The sequence below is a fragment of the Oryx dammah genome, unplaced genomic scaffold (genome assembly GCF_014754425.2).
Source record: "Oryx dammah isolate SB20612 unplaced genomic scaffold, SCBI_Odam_1.1 HiC_scaffold_28, whole genome shotgun sequence".
Lineage (NCBI taxonomy): Eukaryota > Metazoa > Chordata > Mammalia > Artiodactyla > Bovidae > Oryx > Oryx dammah.
In genome coordinates, this window is record NW_024070212.1 from 19,066,118 (window position 1) to 19,080,716 (window position 14,599).

At 37.1% G+C, this 14,599-nt stretch overlaps 1 protein-coding gene across 1 annotated transcript in view; it reads left to right on the forward strand.

Annotated features, from left to right (window-relative positions):
* The window catches only part of ARNT (aryl hydrocarbon receptor nuclear translocator), a 66,184-nt gene that overhangs the window by 49,327 nt on the left and 2,258 nt on the right, over positions 1-14,599 (forward strand). The window contains exons 9-21 of the mRNA XM_040230761.1: positions 729-794; positions 1,209-1,294; positions 2,608-2,684; positions 3,363-3,497; positions 5,776-5,850; positions 8,250-8,401; positions 10,980-11,090; positions 11,250-11,322; positions 11,474-11,597; positions 11,788-11,890; positions 12,271-12,418; positions 13,337-13,499; positions 13,923-14,089. Of these exons, the coding sequence (XP_040086695.1) occupies positions 729-794; positions 1,209-1,294; positions 2,608-2,684; positions 3,363-3,497; positions 5,776-5,850; positions 8,250-8,401; positions 10,980-11,090; positions 11,250-11,322; positions 11,474-11,597; positions 11,788-11,890; positions 12,271-12,418; positions 13,337-13,499; positions 13,923-14,089 (1,480 nt within the window). The remainder of the gene's footprint in view (positions 1-728; positions 795-1,208; positions 1,295-2,607; positions 2,685-3,362; positions 3,498-5,775; positions 5,851-8,249; positions 8,402-10,979; positions 11,091-11,249; positions 11,323-11,473; positions 11,598-11,787; positions 11,891-12,270; positions 12,419-13,336; positions 13,500-13,922; positions 14,090-14,599) is intronic.

Here is a 14,599-nt window from a genome sequence, read left to right on the forward strand (position 1 = left end):
ATTCTATATATTCCAGTTTGCATCAGCTAATCCCAGACTCCCAGTCCAAACCTCTGCCACCTTTGCCCCCCTTTACAACCCCCTGTCTATTCTGTGTCCCTGATTCTGTTTCATAGATAGGTTCACTTGTATCCTATTTTAGATTCCACATAGAAGAGATATCATACGTTATTTGCCTTTCTTTTTCTTACTTCACTTGGTATGATAATAGCTAGATTCATCCATGTTGCTGCAAATGGCATTCTTTTTTTGGCTGAATAGTATTCCATTTTATATATGTACCACATCTTGTTTACCCATTCCTCTGTAGATGGACGTTTAGGTTGCTTCCAAATTACAGTTTTGCTGGATCATATGGTGATTCTGGTTTTAGTATTCTGAGGAACCTCCATACTGGTTTCCACAGTGGCTGCATCAACTGAATTCCTCTCGTCAGTGTAGGAGGGTGCCCCTTTCTCCACAGCCTCTCCAGCATTTATTTGTAGACTTTTTAATTATGGCCATTCTGACCAGTTTGAGGTGGTACCTCATTATAGTTTTGATTCGCATTTCTCTGTTAATTAGCAGTATTGAGCCACTTTTCACATACCTGTTGGCCATCTGTATTTCTTCTTTGGAGAGATGTCTCTTTAGATCTGCCCGTTTTTTGATTGGGTTTTTTTTTTTTTCAAGTTGTATGAATGATAGTGCATCTTAATTGCTTTTAATCTCTCTGTTAATTGAAACAGGTGTGGCAATAGCTCTGTGGATTCAGTCTCCATGAATAGGCTGAGCTTTGTGAGAAACAGATGCAGGTGAGATCTTAAGCAGTAAAAAAAAAAAAAACCCAAAGGGATGGTCAAGTACCTGTAGAGATCATCACATTTTCAGCTATCTTACTATAGTACTTCGTTCAGCAGCCCTTATTCTCATCCCTCACTTCTCAGTGACATTTTTATTTTTCCTGAACTTCTAAAGCATCTTTTGCTCATCCTGTTTAAGGAAGTAACACTCCCACTTAACCTGCTTTCTTCCTGCTGCAGTACCTTTCAGTTGCTTTACTTTGGCAAAGGTAAACAATATGGTGGTCACTTTTGGGTGGGAAAGGTCCAAGTATAGTCATCCTATTATTTAAACACCCAATAGCCTAAAGGTAAAGGTACTAAGCCAGCATTGCTTTTTAAATGATTCTGAGTAAAGTTTTTTCCTGACACCTGTAATTTCTCTAGGAATGGACTTGGCTCTGCGAAGGATGGGGAACCTCATTTCGTGGTGGTCCACTGCACAGGCTATATCAAGGCCTGGCCCCCAGCAGGTAGGAAAGTTGAATAGTGATTTCTTTCTGGGTGCAGCTTGTTCCTCAGAGTCCAAGAAAGTTAGCTAACATTTATCATATACCTGTTGCATATGAAATTTGCTTTGGTATAAACTGTAAGAAGATAGGAGAGAAAAAGTGGACTCTTTCCCTTCCATTATGGATTTTCTATTCCAGTTAGGGAGATGGATTTCTCAGACTTGAAAATGACTCAGTATTGGCTGTGTCTTTTACTGGAACTAAAGGTCAAAAGGAATTGTGAGAAAAGTGGTTGGGGTACAAGGATCAGCCTTTTAACCTGGCTGGTCAGAATTTCCAAATCTTAGCAACTTTATTACCTCCCTGCTGGATAGGTATGACTGGGAATTGGGGGTTCTAGAAGGATAGCAGCTAAGAGAGGCAAGGTAGTGTATTTTGGTAAGAGGTTAAAGTTTGAATTTGTAAAAATCTAGGTTTGTTTCTGATGTTGTTTACTAGTGGTGTATCTTAGTAAGTTACTTGACTTAAAAAACCCTCAATTTTCTCATCTGTAATCTGGAGATAATATAACCCATAGAGAGTTATTATGAGGATTAGGTTTACTGTAAGAAAAGAACTTAGCCTAGTGCCTGGCATATGGTAGGCACCCCCAAAATGGTAGTTAAATGTGATTAAGATAAAATAATTTTAAGTTGTAATGATGTTTGAACTTTTTAGATTATATACTGTATAAATGCTACATTTGCAGTATATATGGTCTTTTATATGTCTATGTAGCTTTCAAAGAAATACTATTTTTCTTGGTAAAAAGAAGATAAATATGCAAAGAGTAGTAGGAAAATGGAACCGTCTTCCCTTTCCACATAAAACATTGAAGTCCTGGCTTCTCTCTTTTCCAGAGAAGATAACTGTTGGTGTTTGGTTTAATTTCATTTTTGATTGTTTGCTTAATCTGAAAGTCACAGGTTAGGCAAGACATCTCTTCTCTTAATGATGATATGGTCACAGAGTGACCAAATACAATGTCTTCATATGTATTTGGTTTGGCCATCTTAATCTTTTAGAATACTTTGTGTAGGACCTGTGCTCTGTAATTTTTTATAGTTAATGTGAGTATAATATATGAATTAACATATATAAAAATACTTAAGACAATACATGATATATATGGTAAGTTCTTTCAGTTATTTACCTTTATTCTTGTCTTTTAGCACTCTGTTTTAGCACTCTAGTCTCATCATATCTGTGTGTGTTTTAAATCTTTACGCACCTAATTTTTGAAGGCAGTTGTGTTTGAGACACATGTTAAACCTTCTAACTTCAACTTCTTGAAGGTGTCTCACTTCCAGATGATGACCCAGAAGCTGGCCAGGGGAGCAAGTTTTGCCTGGTGGCCATTGGCAGACTTCAGGCAAGTATGAATTTTCTGCATCGGTTGATATATCACCCCTGTTCAGTGGGAGAAAATCTTCAGGATGTGTTCATGTTTTTTTTTTTTCTTTTACTCTCTGAATACAAATGAAGCATTCTGAAAATCTCCAAATATTTGAAGGAATATGGCATTCACAGTTAACATTGCTTCTGTTCGATTTAGCAGAAACTGAAGACAGTGAAAGATCTTTTGGAGAGAGAAGTCTTTTCCTCTTTCATACTTTTAGCTTTGTCGTGCTAAATTTTCTATTTCCAACTAATTTCTTTTGCTCCTATACAATATAAAAGAGTTCTTCTCATTTTTCATTTCATGACTGACAGTAGGGAAGTGGAATTATTTTGATTTCTCCTTACAAAAACAGATGTTTCTTGATTACGTGGGAGAATAATTTTCCAATATGAATAATCAGTACAACTCAGCTAAATAAAAGTAGGTGGGTTTGGGGTAGAGTGAATTTTTATCTTTCTTCACAGAGTTAGTGAAGAGTACATGTGTAGGGAGTGGAGCTAGGCCTTATGCCCTATCTGTGATTATCGTTTTTTCCTTTCTGGATGAGTTGTGACAGTTCAGAAATTCCTAAAATTGGGAACCTGATGGGAAGTACATCTGTAAAGAATGGTATCTCTCTTTATCTCATTTTTATCTCTTTACTTTCAGGTAACTAGTTCTCCCAACTGTACAGACATGAGTAATGTTTGTCAACCAACAGAGTTCATCTCTCGACACAATATTGAGGGAATCTTCACTTTTGTGGATCATCGCTGTGTGGCTACTGTTGGCTTCCAGCCCCAGGTGAGGAGCTGGAGTTGTTACACCACTGATATTTAGGCCTCTGTTTTCCCTTGGATGTGCTGAGATTATTCATTCATGTAATTCCAGAGATAGTCAAAACATAGCAGCCCTAGCTCAGAAAAAGAGATGATCCTATTCTAATGATAGCTAAGTATAATCTCAACTTCCTACCAAGGTTAGCATCTGAGCTAGAAAAATACGACTTGTGAAACCAGGTGGGAGCAACAGGTATGAATATGTATTTCTTTGTTATCAATGCTATTAATACAGATAATGATGCACTTTATCTAGCTATAATGATATGGCCACCTTTAGATAATTCGTATAATCAATCTAGGTGCATAATAACCCATTAAACATGCAACTTTAGCACTAGTTATTATGATTTATTTAGATATCTCATTCTGAAGACCAGATATAACTATATCTGAATTGAGAAATAGGTCGTTACATAAACTTCAAAATTCTAGTCACCAGGAGGGACTTGTGGCTGTGGCTGTGTAAAGAAGCTGGTGAAAAAGAGATCTTGAAAAAGAAGAACAAAGTCATTTACACTTCCTAATGCAGCACCTGTTGTAAAACTGTTGTTAAACCAAGACAGTGTGGTGTTGGTGTAGGGATAGTTATTAGATCAGTAGATCAGAATGGAGTCTAGTCTCACATTTATGGTCAACTGATCAGCTAATTTTCAACAAAGATATCAAGATAATTCAAGGGGAAAGAAGCTTTTCCAATAGATGGGGATGGGACGATTGGATATTCATGTGCAAAACAGAATAAAACAAAAAGAACTTAGACTCTTACTTCATAGCATACACAGAAATCAACTCCAAGATGTAAAGGTGTAAGAGCCAAAGATATAAAACTTCTGGAAGAAACTAGGAGAAAATCTTCGTGATCTTGGGTTAGGCAAAGACTTTTTTTTTTTTTTTGCTGTACTGTGTAGCCTGGTGGATCTTAGTGCTCCCCACCAAGAATTGAACCTGGGCTGTGGCAGTGAAAACACCGAGTCCTACCCACCAGACTGCCAGGGAATTCCCTAGACAAAGATTTTTTTATGACACTAAAAACATGGTTCACAAAATAAATTTGATAAGTTGGATTTCATAAAAGTTAAAATTTGCCCTCCTAAAAGGAGATCATTAAGAAAATGAAAAGACTGGCCACAAATTGGGAGAAAATATTTACAAATCATATATCTGAAAAAAGATTTATATCCAAAATACATGAAGAACTCTTAAAACTTATTAAGATAACCAGCCGGTTAAAAAAAAAGAGCACAAGATTTGAATAGACATTTCATCAAAGAAGAAATATGAATAGCACATAAAAAGTTGCTCATCATTAAGAAAATACACATTAAAACTACAATGAGATACCACTGTATCCCATTAGAATGGGTGTAATAAAAAAATATTGGCAAGGCCATGGAGAAACAGAACCTTCATACATTGTTGGTAGATAAGTAAAATGGTAAACTACTTTGGAAAAATATTTTGGCAGTTTCTTAAAAAGTTAAACACCCACTTACCCTACAAATTAGCAGGTCCACTCCTAAGTATTTACCCAAGAGAAAGAAAGCATACGTTCACAGAAAGACTTATACACAGATGTTCATGATTGTATTATTCATAATAGCCAAAAAGTGAAAACAGGCTAAATGTCCTTTAACTAATGAATGGATACACGCTGTGATATATCCATGTTAGAATATCTATAAGCAATAAAAAGGATATTCTATTGATATCTGGAACAATACAGATGAACTTCATTAAAATATTAGGTTAAGTGAAAGAAGCCAGACCCAAGACTGCCTGTTCTGTGATTCCATTTGTACAGAGAAGCAAAACTAAAGAAGCAGAAAGCAGATCAGTGGACAGCACAGGGATTGACCTCAGACTGGCAGAAAGGAAGTTTTAGGGGCAGTGGACATGTTCTAAAACTGAATTGGGGATAATGGTTGTATAACTATATAAATGTATTATAGATCATTAAATTAAAATTATAAAATTTACTTGGAATGAGTGAGCCTATCTAAATTTATACCTCAAATCTGTAAAAAATGCAGTTAAAATAAATGTGCAATATCCTGAAAAAGAAAATTGCTCTAGAGGTCAGTTATTTAGCAGATTCCAGTTTTTTGTTGGTTTTTTTTCCCCCTCTAATCTATAATCCTAGGATAAAAGCAAGAGAAATTAAATCCAGTTCCTCTCCTAATGGGCCAGGGAAGTTAGGTGGTCATAAAAGTGTTGATCTTACTTTTCTTTTCCTCTTTTAGGAACTCTTAGGAAAGAATATTGTAGAATTCTGTCATCCTGAAGACCAGCAGCTTCTAAGAGACAGCTTCCAACAGGTAGCTTTTTTTCCTGGTTTGAATTGGAGTAATATTTTTGTCTAATATCTATTATTACATTTATCCAACAAATATTTATTGAGTACTGATTAATCGAGCACTATGGCAGGCCTTGCAATTTTACACTATTACTTAACTTGTATTTTTAAGAAACAGAAAGGACCAGTACTTGGAAATTATGGATAATGTAATGTTCAAGGTGTTTTTGTTTGGCTTTGGCTGCTCAACATCAAAGCGGCCATCTTTAAAGTATTTAAAATATTCTGCACTTAACAGTGGGTAGTAGTTGAATAATTCATTTCACAGTTCTTCTATAGATAAGTAAGAGTTAACTCTTAATTGTAAGCTAACTCTTAATTGTACTTTTTAGGCCCTAGATTCTGAAAACATCTGGTGAATTCTAATTTCAGGACAGACTTGGCTTTAGAGGGTACTCTTACTTTATATTAGATGGGTTAATTTCCCTCTTTAAGCCTCACTAGTGTTATTACTGGGTTTCCCTGGTAGCTCAGTTGGTAAAGAATCCACCTGCAATGCAGGAGACCTCAGTTCGATTCCTGGGTCAGGAAGATCCCCTGGAGAAGGGATAAACTACCCACTCCAGTATTCTTGGGCTTCCTTTGTGGTTCAGTCATTAAAGAATGCACCTGCAATGCGGGAGACCTGGGTTAGATCCCTGGAAGAGGGCATGGCAACCCACTCTAGTATCCTTGCCTGGAGAATTCTCATAGACAGCGGTGCCTGGCGGGCTGTAGTCTATGAGGTCGCAAAGAGTCGGACATGACTCAGCACAGCACAGCATTGTATTTTTATTGATACAGTAGGCAAATAAGATAAAGCATTTAAAACACATAGCTCAACTTCTAGAGGAAATCAGACAATGGCAGTAAAAAATGTCTCCTGATTTTTCAGCATCACTTGTTTCATCCGTGCAGAAGGATCACATTGCATTACATGTGCAGTCTTAGAAAAGCTATTCTGACTTCTGTTGAAACTGTTCAAAGCTAAGGACATGGACTTCTGGCAATGTGAGAAGATCCTGTACAGTATATTTTAAATCCATGAAATTCATAATTCTGACATGTTTGGCCACAGAGTTCCTACCATTTTATCACTTGTAGAAAAATGTTTGTTCCAAAGCAATGGGTGATTCAGACACACTGTGATCTCAAGGTTTTTATTCTGATATCAGTTGCTGCTGTGATACTAAGAGTACTAAGCAAAGGTACTTTTTACTGTGCAGACTAGTTGCTTCTTACTAGTTGCTGATTTCTAGATTTTGATATTTCTTAAGTCTAGATGGATTTATATTTCTTTTTGCTTCTCAGTACATAAATTTAGTTACTATTTCTAATGAAGCTTGTTTTCCTAGTTTTCTTCCCATTTTGGTTCTTGCTGTACTTTGTTTCACATTTGATTTTTAAAAATTTTATTTATATATTTAAAATGTACCATTTTATTATTGTTAAGTGAAATATATCCCATTTTCTGTTATGATTATTTCTCAGGCTGTAATATCAGCAATTACTGCCACTCTTCTGTCAACTTAAACACAAATGTTATCACTTAACTTTTGGTTAAAAAGCAATTTATAGTGTAGGTATTTTGAAGTACTGAATTTATACTCTGTTGGTGTAGATACGTACAGCAATAATCAGGTTTCAAATCCAGTACTTGGTTTGTATACAAATGTTATTTTCATTGTGTATATATTATTCAGTGAGCACATGTAAGTGTTAAAGATGAAAACATTTTTTTAGATGTCAAGTAAATTTGTTCTTAAAGAAGAAACACATAGCCTAGGGCTTGGCATATTGTAAATACAAAACAAATGTTAGCCTCTAATATTTATTATAAAGGAGGAGGATTCAAAAGATTATTTTATATTGTGTGAGATCAGAAGTGAAAATAATAAAAAAATTACTCTCTTTTAAAAAGCAAAATAAAACTAAAGCCATTTTAGTTTTATTTATAGAAACCTTCATGTGTGCTGTGAAAACAGAAATTCTCAGTCATAGTGGTAGAAACTAGGATTGAGGAGCAGCATGTAGGCAATGTTCAATGTCATTAAACTTTTAGTAAATTTGCTAGATCAGTGTATCTTTAAGGGACTTTCCAAAGGAAGTGGGGAAACATAGTCTTTTCTCTCCTGGAAATAATTGTTACTCCTGTTTGACATTGGTGAAAGTGGTCAGATAGCTTGGCACTCGAAGAAGAAACATGATAAATATACCTCCTTATTATTTAGTAGCCTAATAATGTTTCACTCCCCACGTTGTTTTGTTGGTAACATTGCAAGATATTGTTATTTCAAGGACAGTGACACAAGAATCCTAGGATTGTACATGTCTAAAGAAAATTTTTGTGAGTTTCAACTGATAGCTTGAAAACTTTTTCAGGTGGTGAAGTTAAAAGGCCAGGTGCTGTCTGTCATGTTCCGGTTTCGGTCTAAGAACCGAGAATGGCTCTGGATGAGAACCAGCTCTTTTACTTTCCAGAACCCTTACTCAGATGAAATTGAGTACATCATCTGTACCAACACCAATGTGAAGTATGTACCTCAAAGAACTTCTCCAGTGTTGGAATTTCTCATGGGCCAAGTCTGCTTGGCTACCTACCTCTTCCTTCTCCTTTTCTAGTAGTAAATACCATTAGTTCCGCATCTGCCAACTGCTTAGAATTTGGGGTAGTTCATCCAGGTAGAATAAAAAAAAATTTTAATTTTTTGTAGGAATGTAGTTGATTTACACTAGTAGAGTAAAATTTTAGCAAACAATGACTTAGAGACTAGATTCTGACATGCGAAGAGTTTGGTCAGTTGACCTTTGAACATGAGTTTTAACTGCAATGGTCCACTTATACACAGAATTTTTTCAATAGTAAATAATACAGTACTACATGAACCCCATATAGAGGGCTGACTATATAAGTTATACACGGATTTTTACTACTTGGAGAGTCATTGCCCCTAACCCCCGAATTGTTCAAAGGTCAATTGTATTTCAGTTTTGTTTCAGTCTTGTCTAGAAATAATTTTGTTTTATACATCAGTTTATTGCTCTAGTCTGGCAGATTTTTTTTTTTTTTCCTAGAACAGGTGTCTGCAAACTTTCCTAAGAGACCAGATGGTAAATATTTCAGCATTGTGGGACATACAGTCTCTATTGCAGCTTCTCAACTCTGCTCTTGTAGCACAGAAACAGTTCTAGACAAATGAAATGAATAAAGATGGCTGTGTTCCAGTAAACTTCTATTTACAGAAACGGGCAGTGGACTAGATTTGGCCTGTGGGCCATAGTTTGCTTTAGAGCATAGCTACATTGACTAATTTATTAGTTTCTGTTTCTCTATTCTTTGATTGTTTTCTGTTTGAACTTTTTCTCAGCTTTGTAAGAGTTTTATTAAAATAGATTTCATATACCGTACAGTTTACTTATTTAAAGGGTATAATTTTTTTAGTATGTCACAGGGCTGTGTGGGTATTACCACACACAAAATAGCTATTACCCCCAAAGAAATCCTATACTAATTAAGAGTATCTTCCTCAAGCCCTGTGTAACTTAATCTATTCTGTGTCTCTCTAAATTTGCCTGATCTAGACATTTCTTATAAATGGAAACACATTTTTGTTTATCCGTTCATTGGTTGGTAGATACTGAGTTGTTTACATTTTTTGGACGCTAAGGATGCTGCTGTGAACATCTGTGTACAACTTCTTGTGTGGATATGCTATTCTCTTGGGTATATACCTAGGTAGCTCAGCTGGTAAAGAATCTGCCTACAATGCAGGAAACCCTGGTTTGGTTCCTGGGTTGGGAAGATCCCCTAGAGAAGGAATATTCTACCCACTCCAGTATTCTTGGGCTTCCCTGATGGTTCAGATGGTAAAGAATCCACCTGCAATGCGGGAGACCTGGGTTTGATCCCTGGGCTGGGCAGATCCCCTGGAGGAGGGCATGGCAACTCACTCCAGTATTCTTGCCTGGAGAATCCCCATGCACAGAGGAGCCTGGCGGACTATAATCCATGGGATTGCAAAGAGTCGAACATGACTGAGTGACTAAGCACAGCCCAGAATTGCTGGGTCACATGGTAACTCTATGCTTAATCTTTTGAGAAACTCCCAAACTGTTTTCCAAAGCTGCTGTACCAGTTTGCATTCTGAGCACCAGTGCTGTATTTTTCTCATCAGCAGTGTATGAGAGTTCAGCCTCTCTACATTCTTGCTGTCTTTTTTTAGTGTGCCCATCCTAGTGAGTGTCAGTTGTCAAGGTACTTCTTTTCCATTTAATCTCTCTGTGTAGAATTGGTCTTGAACCGACTTCTGAAGATCTGATTAGAAATAATTATCAAGTACGAATAATATCTGGTGACAACATTGAGTCTCTGTATCCTCTAATTCAACTTTTAGGGCTCATGAAGTTTAATTTTTTGTTAATTAATTTAGTATAACAGTGGATTCAGTTAGAAATTTTTATTAACTTAGGACTCAGGTCATTATAGTTGTTTTATTTTTTTGCATCTTTATATTTCTGAATAACAGCTGTTTTGTGTTTCTCTTTTGCTCAAATTTTGAAATGTTTAAGTCTTTTTAAGAAGTTGTTCCTGGAAATAATGGCTTTTCCCATTTTTGCATACTACGTTTTTTTCTACTGTAGTTTTAATTAATTCTTAATATTTTATTTTGTAATTAATATTCTTTGTAGAAAATTTGAAAAGTATTGAAAATAGTAAAGAGAAGGGAAAAAATTCTCACCATCAAGAAATAGTTTTTGTTAATGTTTCAGTGTGTACTTTCATCAGTTTTTTTACTTAGGCTTTTTTTAAACACAATATATGGATATGCAACGTATACATACACACATCCACAACTACTAGGTATTGAATACCTGGAAGGAGTTAGAGCCCAAACAGGATGAACTCTTTGCTATAGGACATAGTTTCTATTTGTACCATGTTGTTTATAGTGCGAATTATTTGCTGAATCTAAGGTTACAGGTATCATAGGGATTGGGCTTTAAAGGGGAATTTATCAGTGATTATCCCATGTACCAGGGAATCTGTAGTATCTTTTGTACAGAGTCAGATACTTTTTTTTTCTTTCTTGTCTCTACTTTTCATTTTCCCAGGAACTCTAGCCAGGAACCACGGCCTTCACTGTCCAACACGATCCAGAGGCCACAGCTAGGTCCCACAGCCAATTTATCCCTGGAGATGGGCTCAGGGCAGCTGGCACCCAGGTGAGAAATGGTGGAACAATTCTTTATTGAGCAGTGACTAGCCTGGGGAGTGGCAGTCTACAGTCACACTTTTTTGTTTGTTTTAAGCCCTTTCCCCAGATCCTTTTTAAAATAACTTCCCCCCCCCTATTTTTCTTTTTACTTGCCTTTAACATGTAGGCAGCAGCAGCAGCAAACAGAATTGGATGTGGTACCAGGAAGAGATGGACTAACCAGCTACAATCATTCCCAGGTTAGTATGTCGTCTTTAAAGGATGGTGAACATTTCTTTAAGAAGTGTCCCCTAGAGCCAGTTAAAGTGTATGTGTATCTTTATATAAATTTTGAATTATTAAATTGTCATGTTAAACCTTCATGGTTATTTTTATCATTACATCCCACAGGTTTCTGTTCAGCCTGTAACAACCACAGGGCCAGAACACAGCAAGCCGCTTGAGAAGTCAGAGAGTCTGTTTGCCCAAGATAGAGATCCAAGATTTTCAGAAATCTACTCCAACATCAGTACCGGTATGTTTTTCCTTTATTCTCATTTTAAATTCTCATTTTGATCACTTATGGTGGGCCTGCAGCTGCCCAATCATTAGTCTCCCAGCATATTTCCACTTAACCCTAATACCTCGTGAATAAATAGGAACTTGCTGAACTAATATACTACAGCCCCTTGACTGGCCCTCCCCCGACTCCTTTTGGTCCACAGATCAGAGTAAAGGCATCTCCTCCAGCACTGTCCCTGCCACCCAACAGCTATTCTCCCAGGGCAACACATTCCCTCCTACCCCCCGGCCGGCAGAGAATTTCAGGTGAGCCCCGTATGTGTGTGCTGCTTTACAGGGCAACTGAGGGATTCAGTTACTGAATCCAGGTTTTATTATTGCCTAGCTTTCTCTGGTTATCTCAGACAAAGCAATGGAACTTGTTGGCCTCAGATGAGACGAGCTTGCTTTTCTTGCTCTTTTTCCTTTGCACCTGTCCTGCTGCCCTGTTCCAGGTCCCATCTCTGTGTGTCCTGATCAGTGTGATTGTCAGTCTTTTTCGTCTTTTCCAGATTCTGTTATCAAGTTTTCCTTAACCCCTAGGGAGTCGAGGGAATCTAGAGATAGCACTAGATTGTCCTGTGATTCCTAGATTCTGTGATAAATGCACCTTTTTCATCCTCACCTCACTGTTTGTTCACTCCTAGAAATAGTGGTCTGGCCCCTCCTGTAACCATTGTGCAGCCATCAACTTCCGCAGGGCAGATGTTGGCCCAGATTTCCCGCCACTCCAATCCTACCCAGGGAGCAGCCCCAGCTTGGACCCCTAGCACCCGCCCAGGCTTCTCTGCCCAGGTAAACCCTCTCATCTGTCTGTCCCTTGTATTTGTTGTTTGTTTGGTTGGTTAGGCTTTTTCCATATGTAAAATTATTATTGTCTGTCTTAAACGTCCTCTCTTGACCGCCCTGCCATCCTCTGTCTTCCAATTTTTATCTTACTGGGAGCAGGAATTGTGTTGAAAAATCCTCATGTAATATATATATATGTATATGTATATGTTAAGGCTAAAGTTAATATCCTTTTGTATGTTGCTGTGTACTTATATTTGCATAAGTAATATTTTAAATAAAAAAGCCAAAATCAGAAATAAACTCTAGAATTATTATACGTGGTATAACCTCATTGTTTAAAAAAATACATAGGAAAATGAAAACTGGAAGAAATTATCCAAAAATGTTAACCATGTGTCTTTGGTGGTAGGATTATGGATGATTATTTCCTTTTTATTTTCCTTCATTTTGAAGATATCCCATGGTGCATAGGCATTACTGTTATAGTGAGGAAAATGTTTAGTTATCAAAAGAAAAGATATCATTAGGAACAAACAAATGTGGTACAGATTGAATAATAAAATGATGCAAAGTGTGTTTTTCTCTTTATATAATGCTATACTATTATTAATGCCTCTAGTTTTTGTGTAGTTTTACAGTTTATAAAATGCTTTCATTTATATCATTTTTGTTTAATTCTCAACTCTAAATGTGTATACTTTTACTAATCGCATAGTTCTTTGCTTTTTACACTTTATCACAAGTGCCTAAAAATAGTGTCAGAGGAAACTGGGAGTTAATTGAAAGAAATGTGCAATGGGAAATAAGTAATGAGGTTGGCTCCAAAGAATCCAATGATTGACAGAGGGTTAACTCCCATAGGAATGGTCTGTGCAATAATGTTAATGTTCTGTTTACTCTCTACCCCTTTCTTTCTTTTAGCAAGTGGCTACCCAGGCTACAGCTAAGACTCGTTCTTCCCAATTTGGTGTAGGCAGCTTTCAGACTCCATCTTCTTTCAGCCCCATGTCCCTTCCTGGTGCTTCCACTGCGTCACCTGGTGCAGCTGCCTATCCTAGTCTCACCAATCGTGGATCCAACTTTGGTGAGTTCACACCAGAGTCAGGGTAACAGGAAAATCACATCACAAAGGAGAAAGGATTTAGTGTTTAAAATAGTTTGCTTTTGTCCTGGCTGTACTGACCTAATTATAGGGAAATGCATGGTAACAGTCCATTTGGAATTGAAAACCTACCTGCATGAAAAGGACTTTATTAGCATGTGTAACAAAAAGCATGTAAAGTATTATAAATTTAATAATATGCACATTTAGTCTGAATGAGCAAAGGATCCTTTAGAAAAGACTCTACCTAGAGAAGAAAAATAAATCTGAGACTAGGGTTTGAAACAGAAAGGACAGAGGTTATCTAGGTAAAATTAATGACTTGCATGTGGCTATGTACTAGTTTCTCCTCTCTAGTGGAGTTAGCAGGTTGAAGTTGTTTATTTTTCATTGCTATATTTCTAGCTCCTGAGACTGGACAAGCTGCAGGACAATTCCAGACACGGACAGCAGAGGGTGTGGGTGTCTGGCCACAGTGGCAGGGCCAGCAGTCGCATCATCGTTCAAGTTCTAATGAGCAACATGTTCAACAACCATCAGCACAGCAACCTGGCCAGCCTGAGGTCTTCCAGGTGAGAGGGTCTAAAGACTTCAGAAAACCAGAAACTGGGAGAGAGAGAGTCAGGGACGAGAGACAGAGAAGAAAGCATGCATGGATTGAGGTTAGTAAGTGGGAAGAGAAGAGAATGACGTAAAAATAGATGTCATTAATTGAAAAGATTGTGAACTTAGTGTGCTGCACTAGACTGTCATTAGTGACGTGAAGCACCACGCAAAGACATGAAAGAAGGTAATTTTGGTCCATTCATGGAGAGCCATATGCCCATTTGATGGTAGTAGTTTAGGTGTGAAAATACTGAATACAGCTGTAAGGGTCTGTTTACATAAATCCTGAAGGACTGCAGTAGTTAGTAATCTCAAGTGGGATAAAGGAGGAGCTTAGTTTAAAACACAGATTGGAAGAAGGCAAAACAAGGTTTTGGTGGAAAACAAATAGGATAAGAGATACTCCATAAATATCCAGAGGGGATTTTATGAAATACGACAAGGAGATTTTCTCCCATTGAGAATAGTGAGGACTA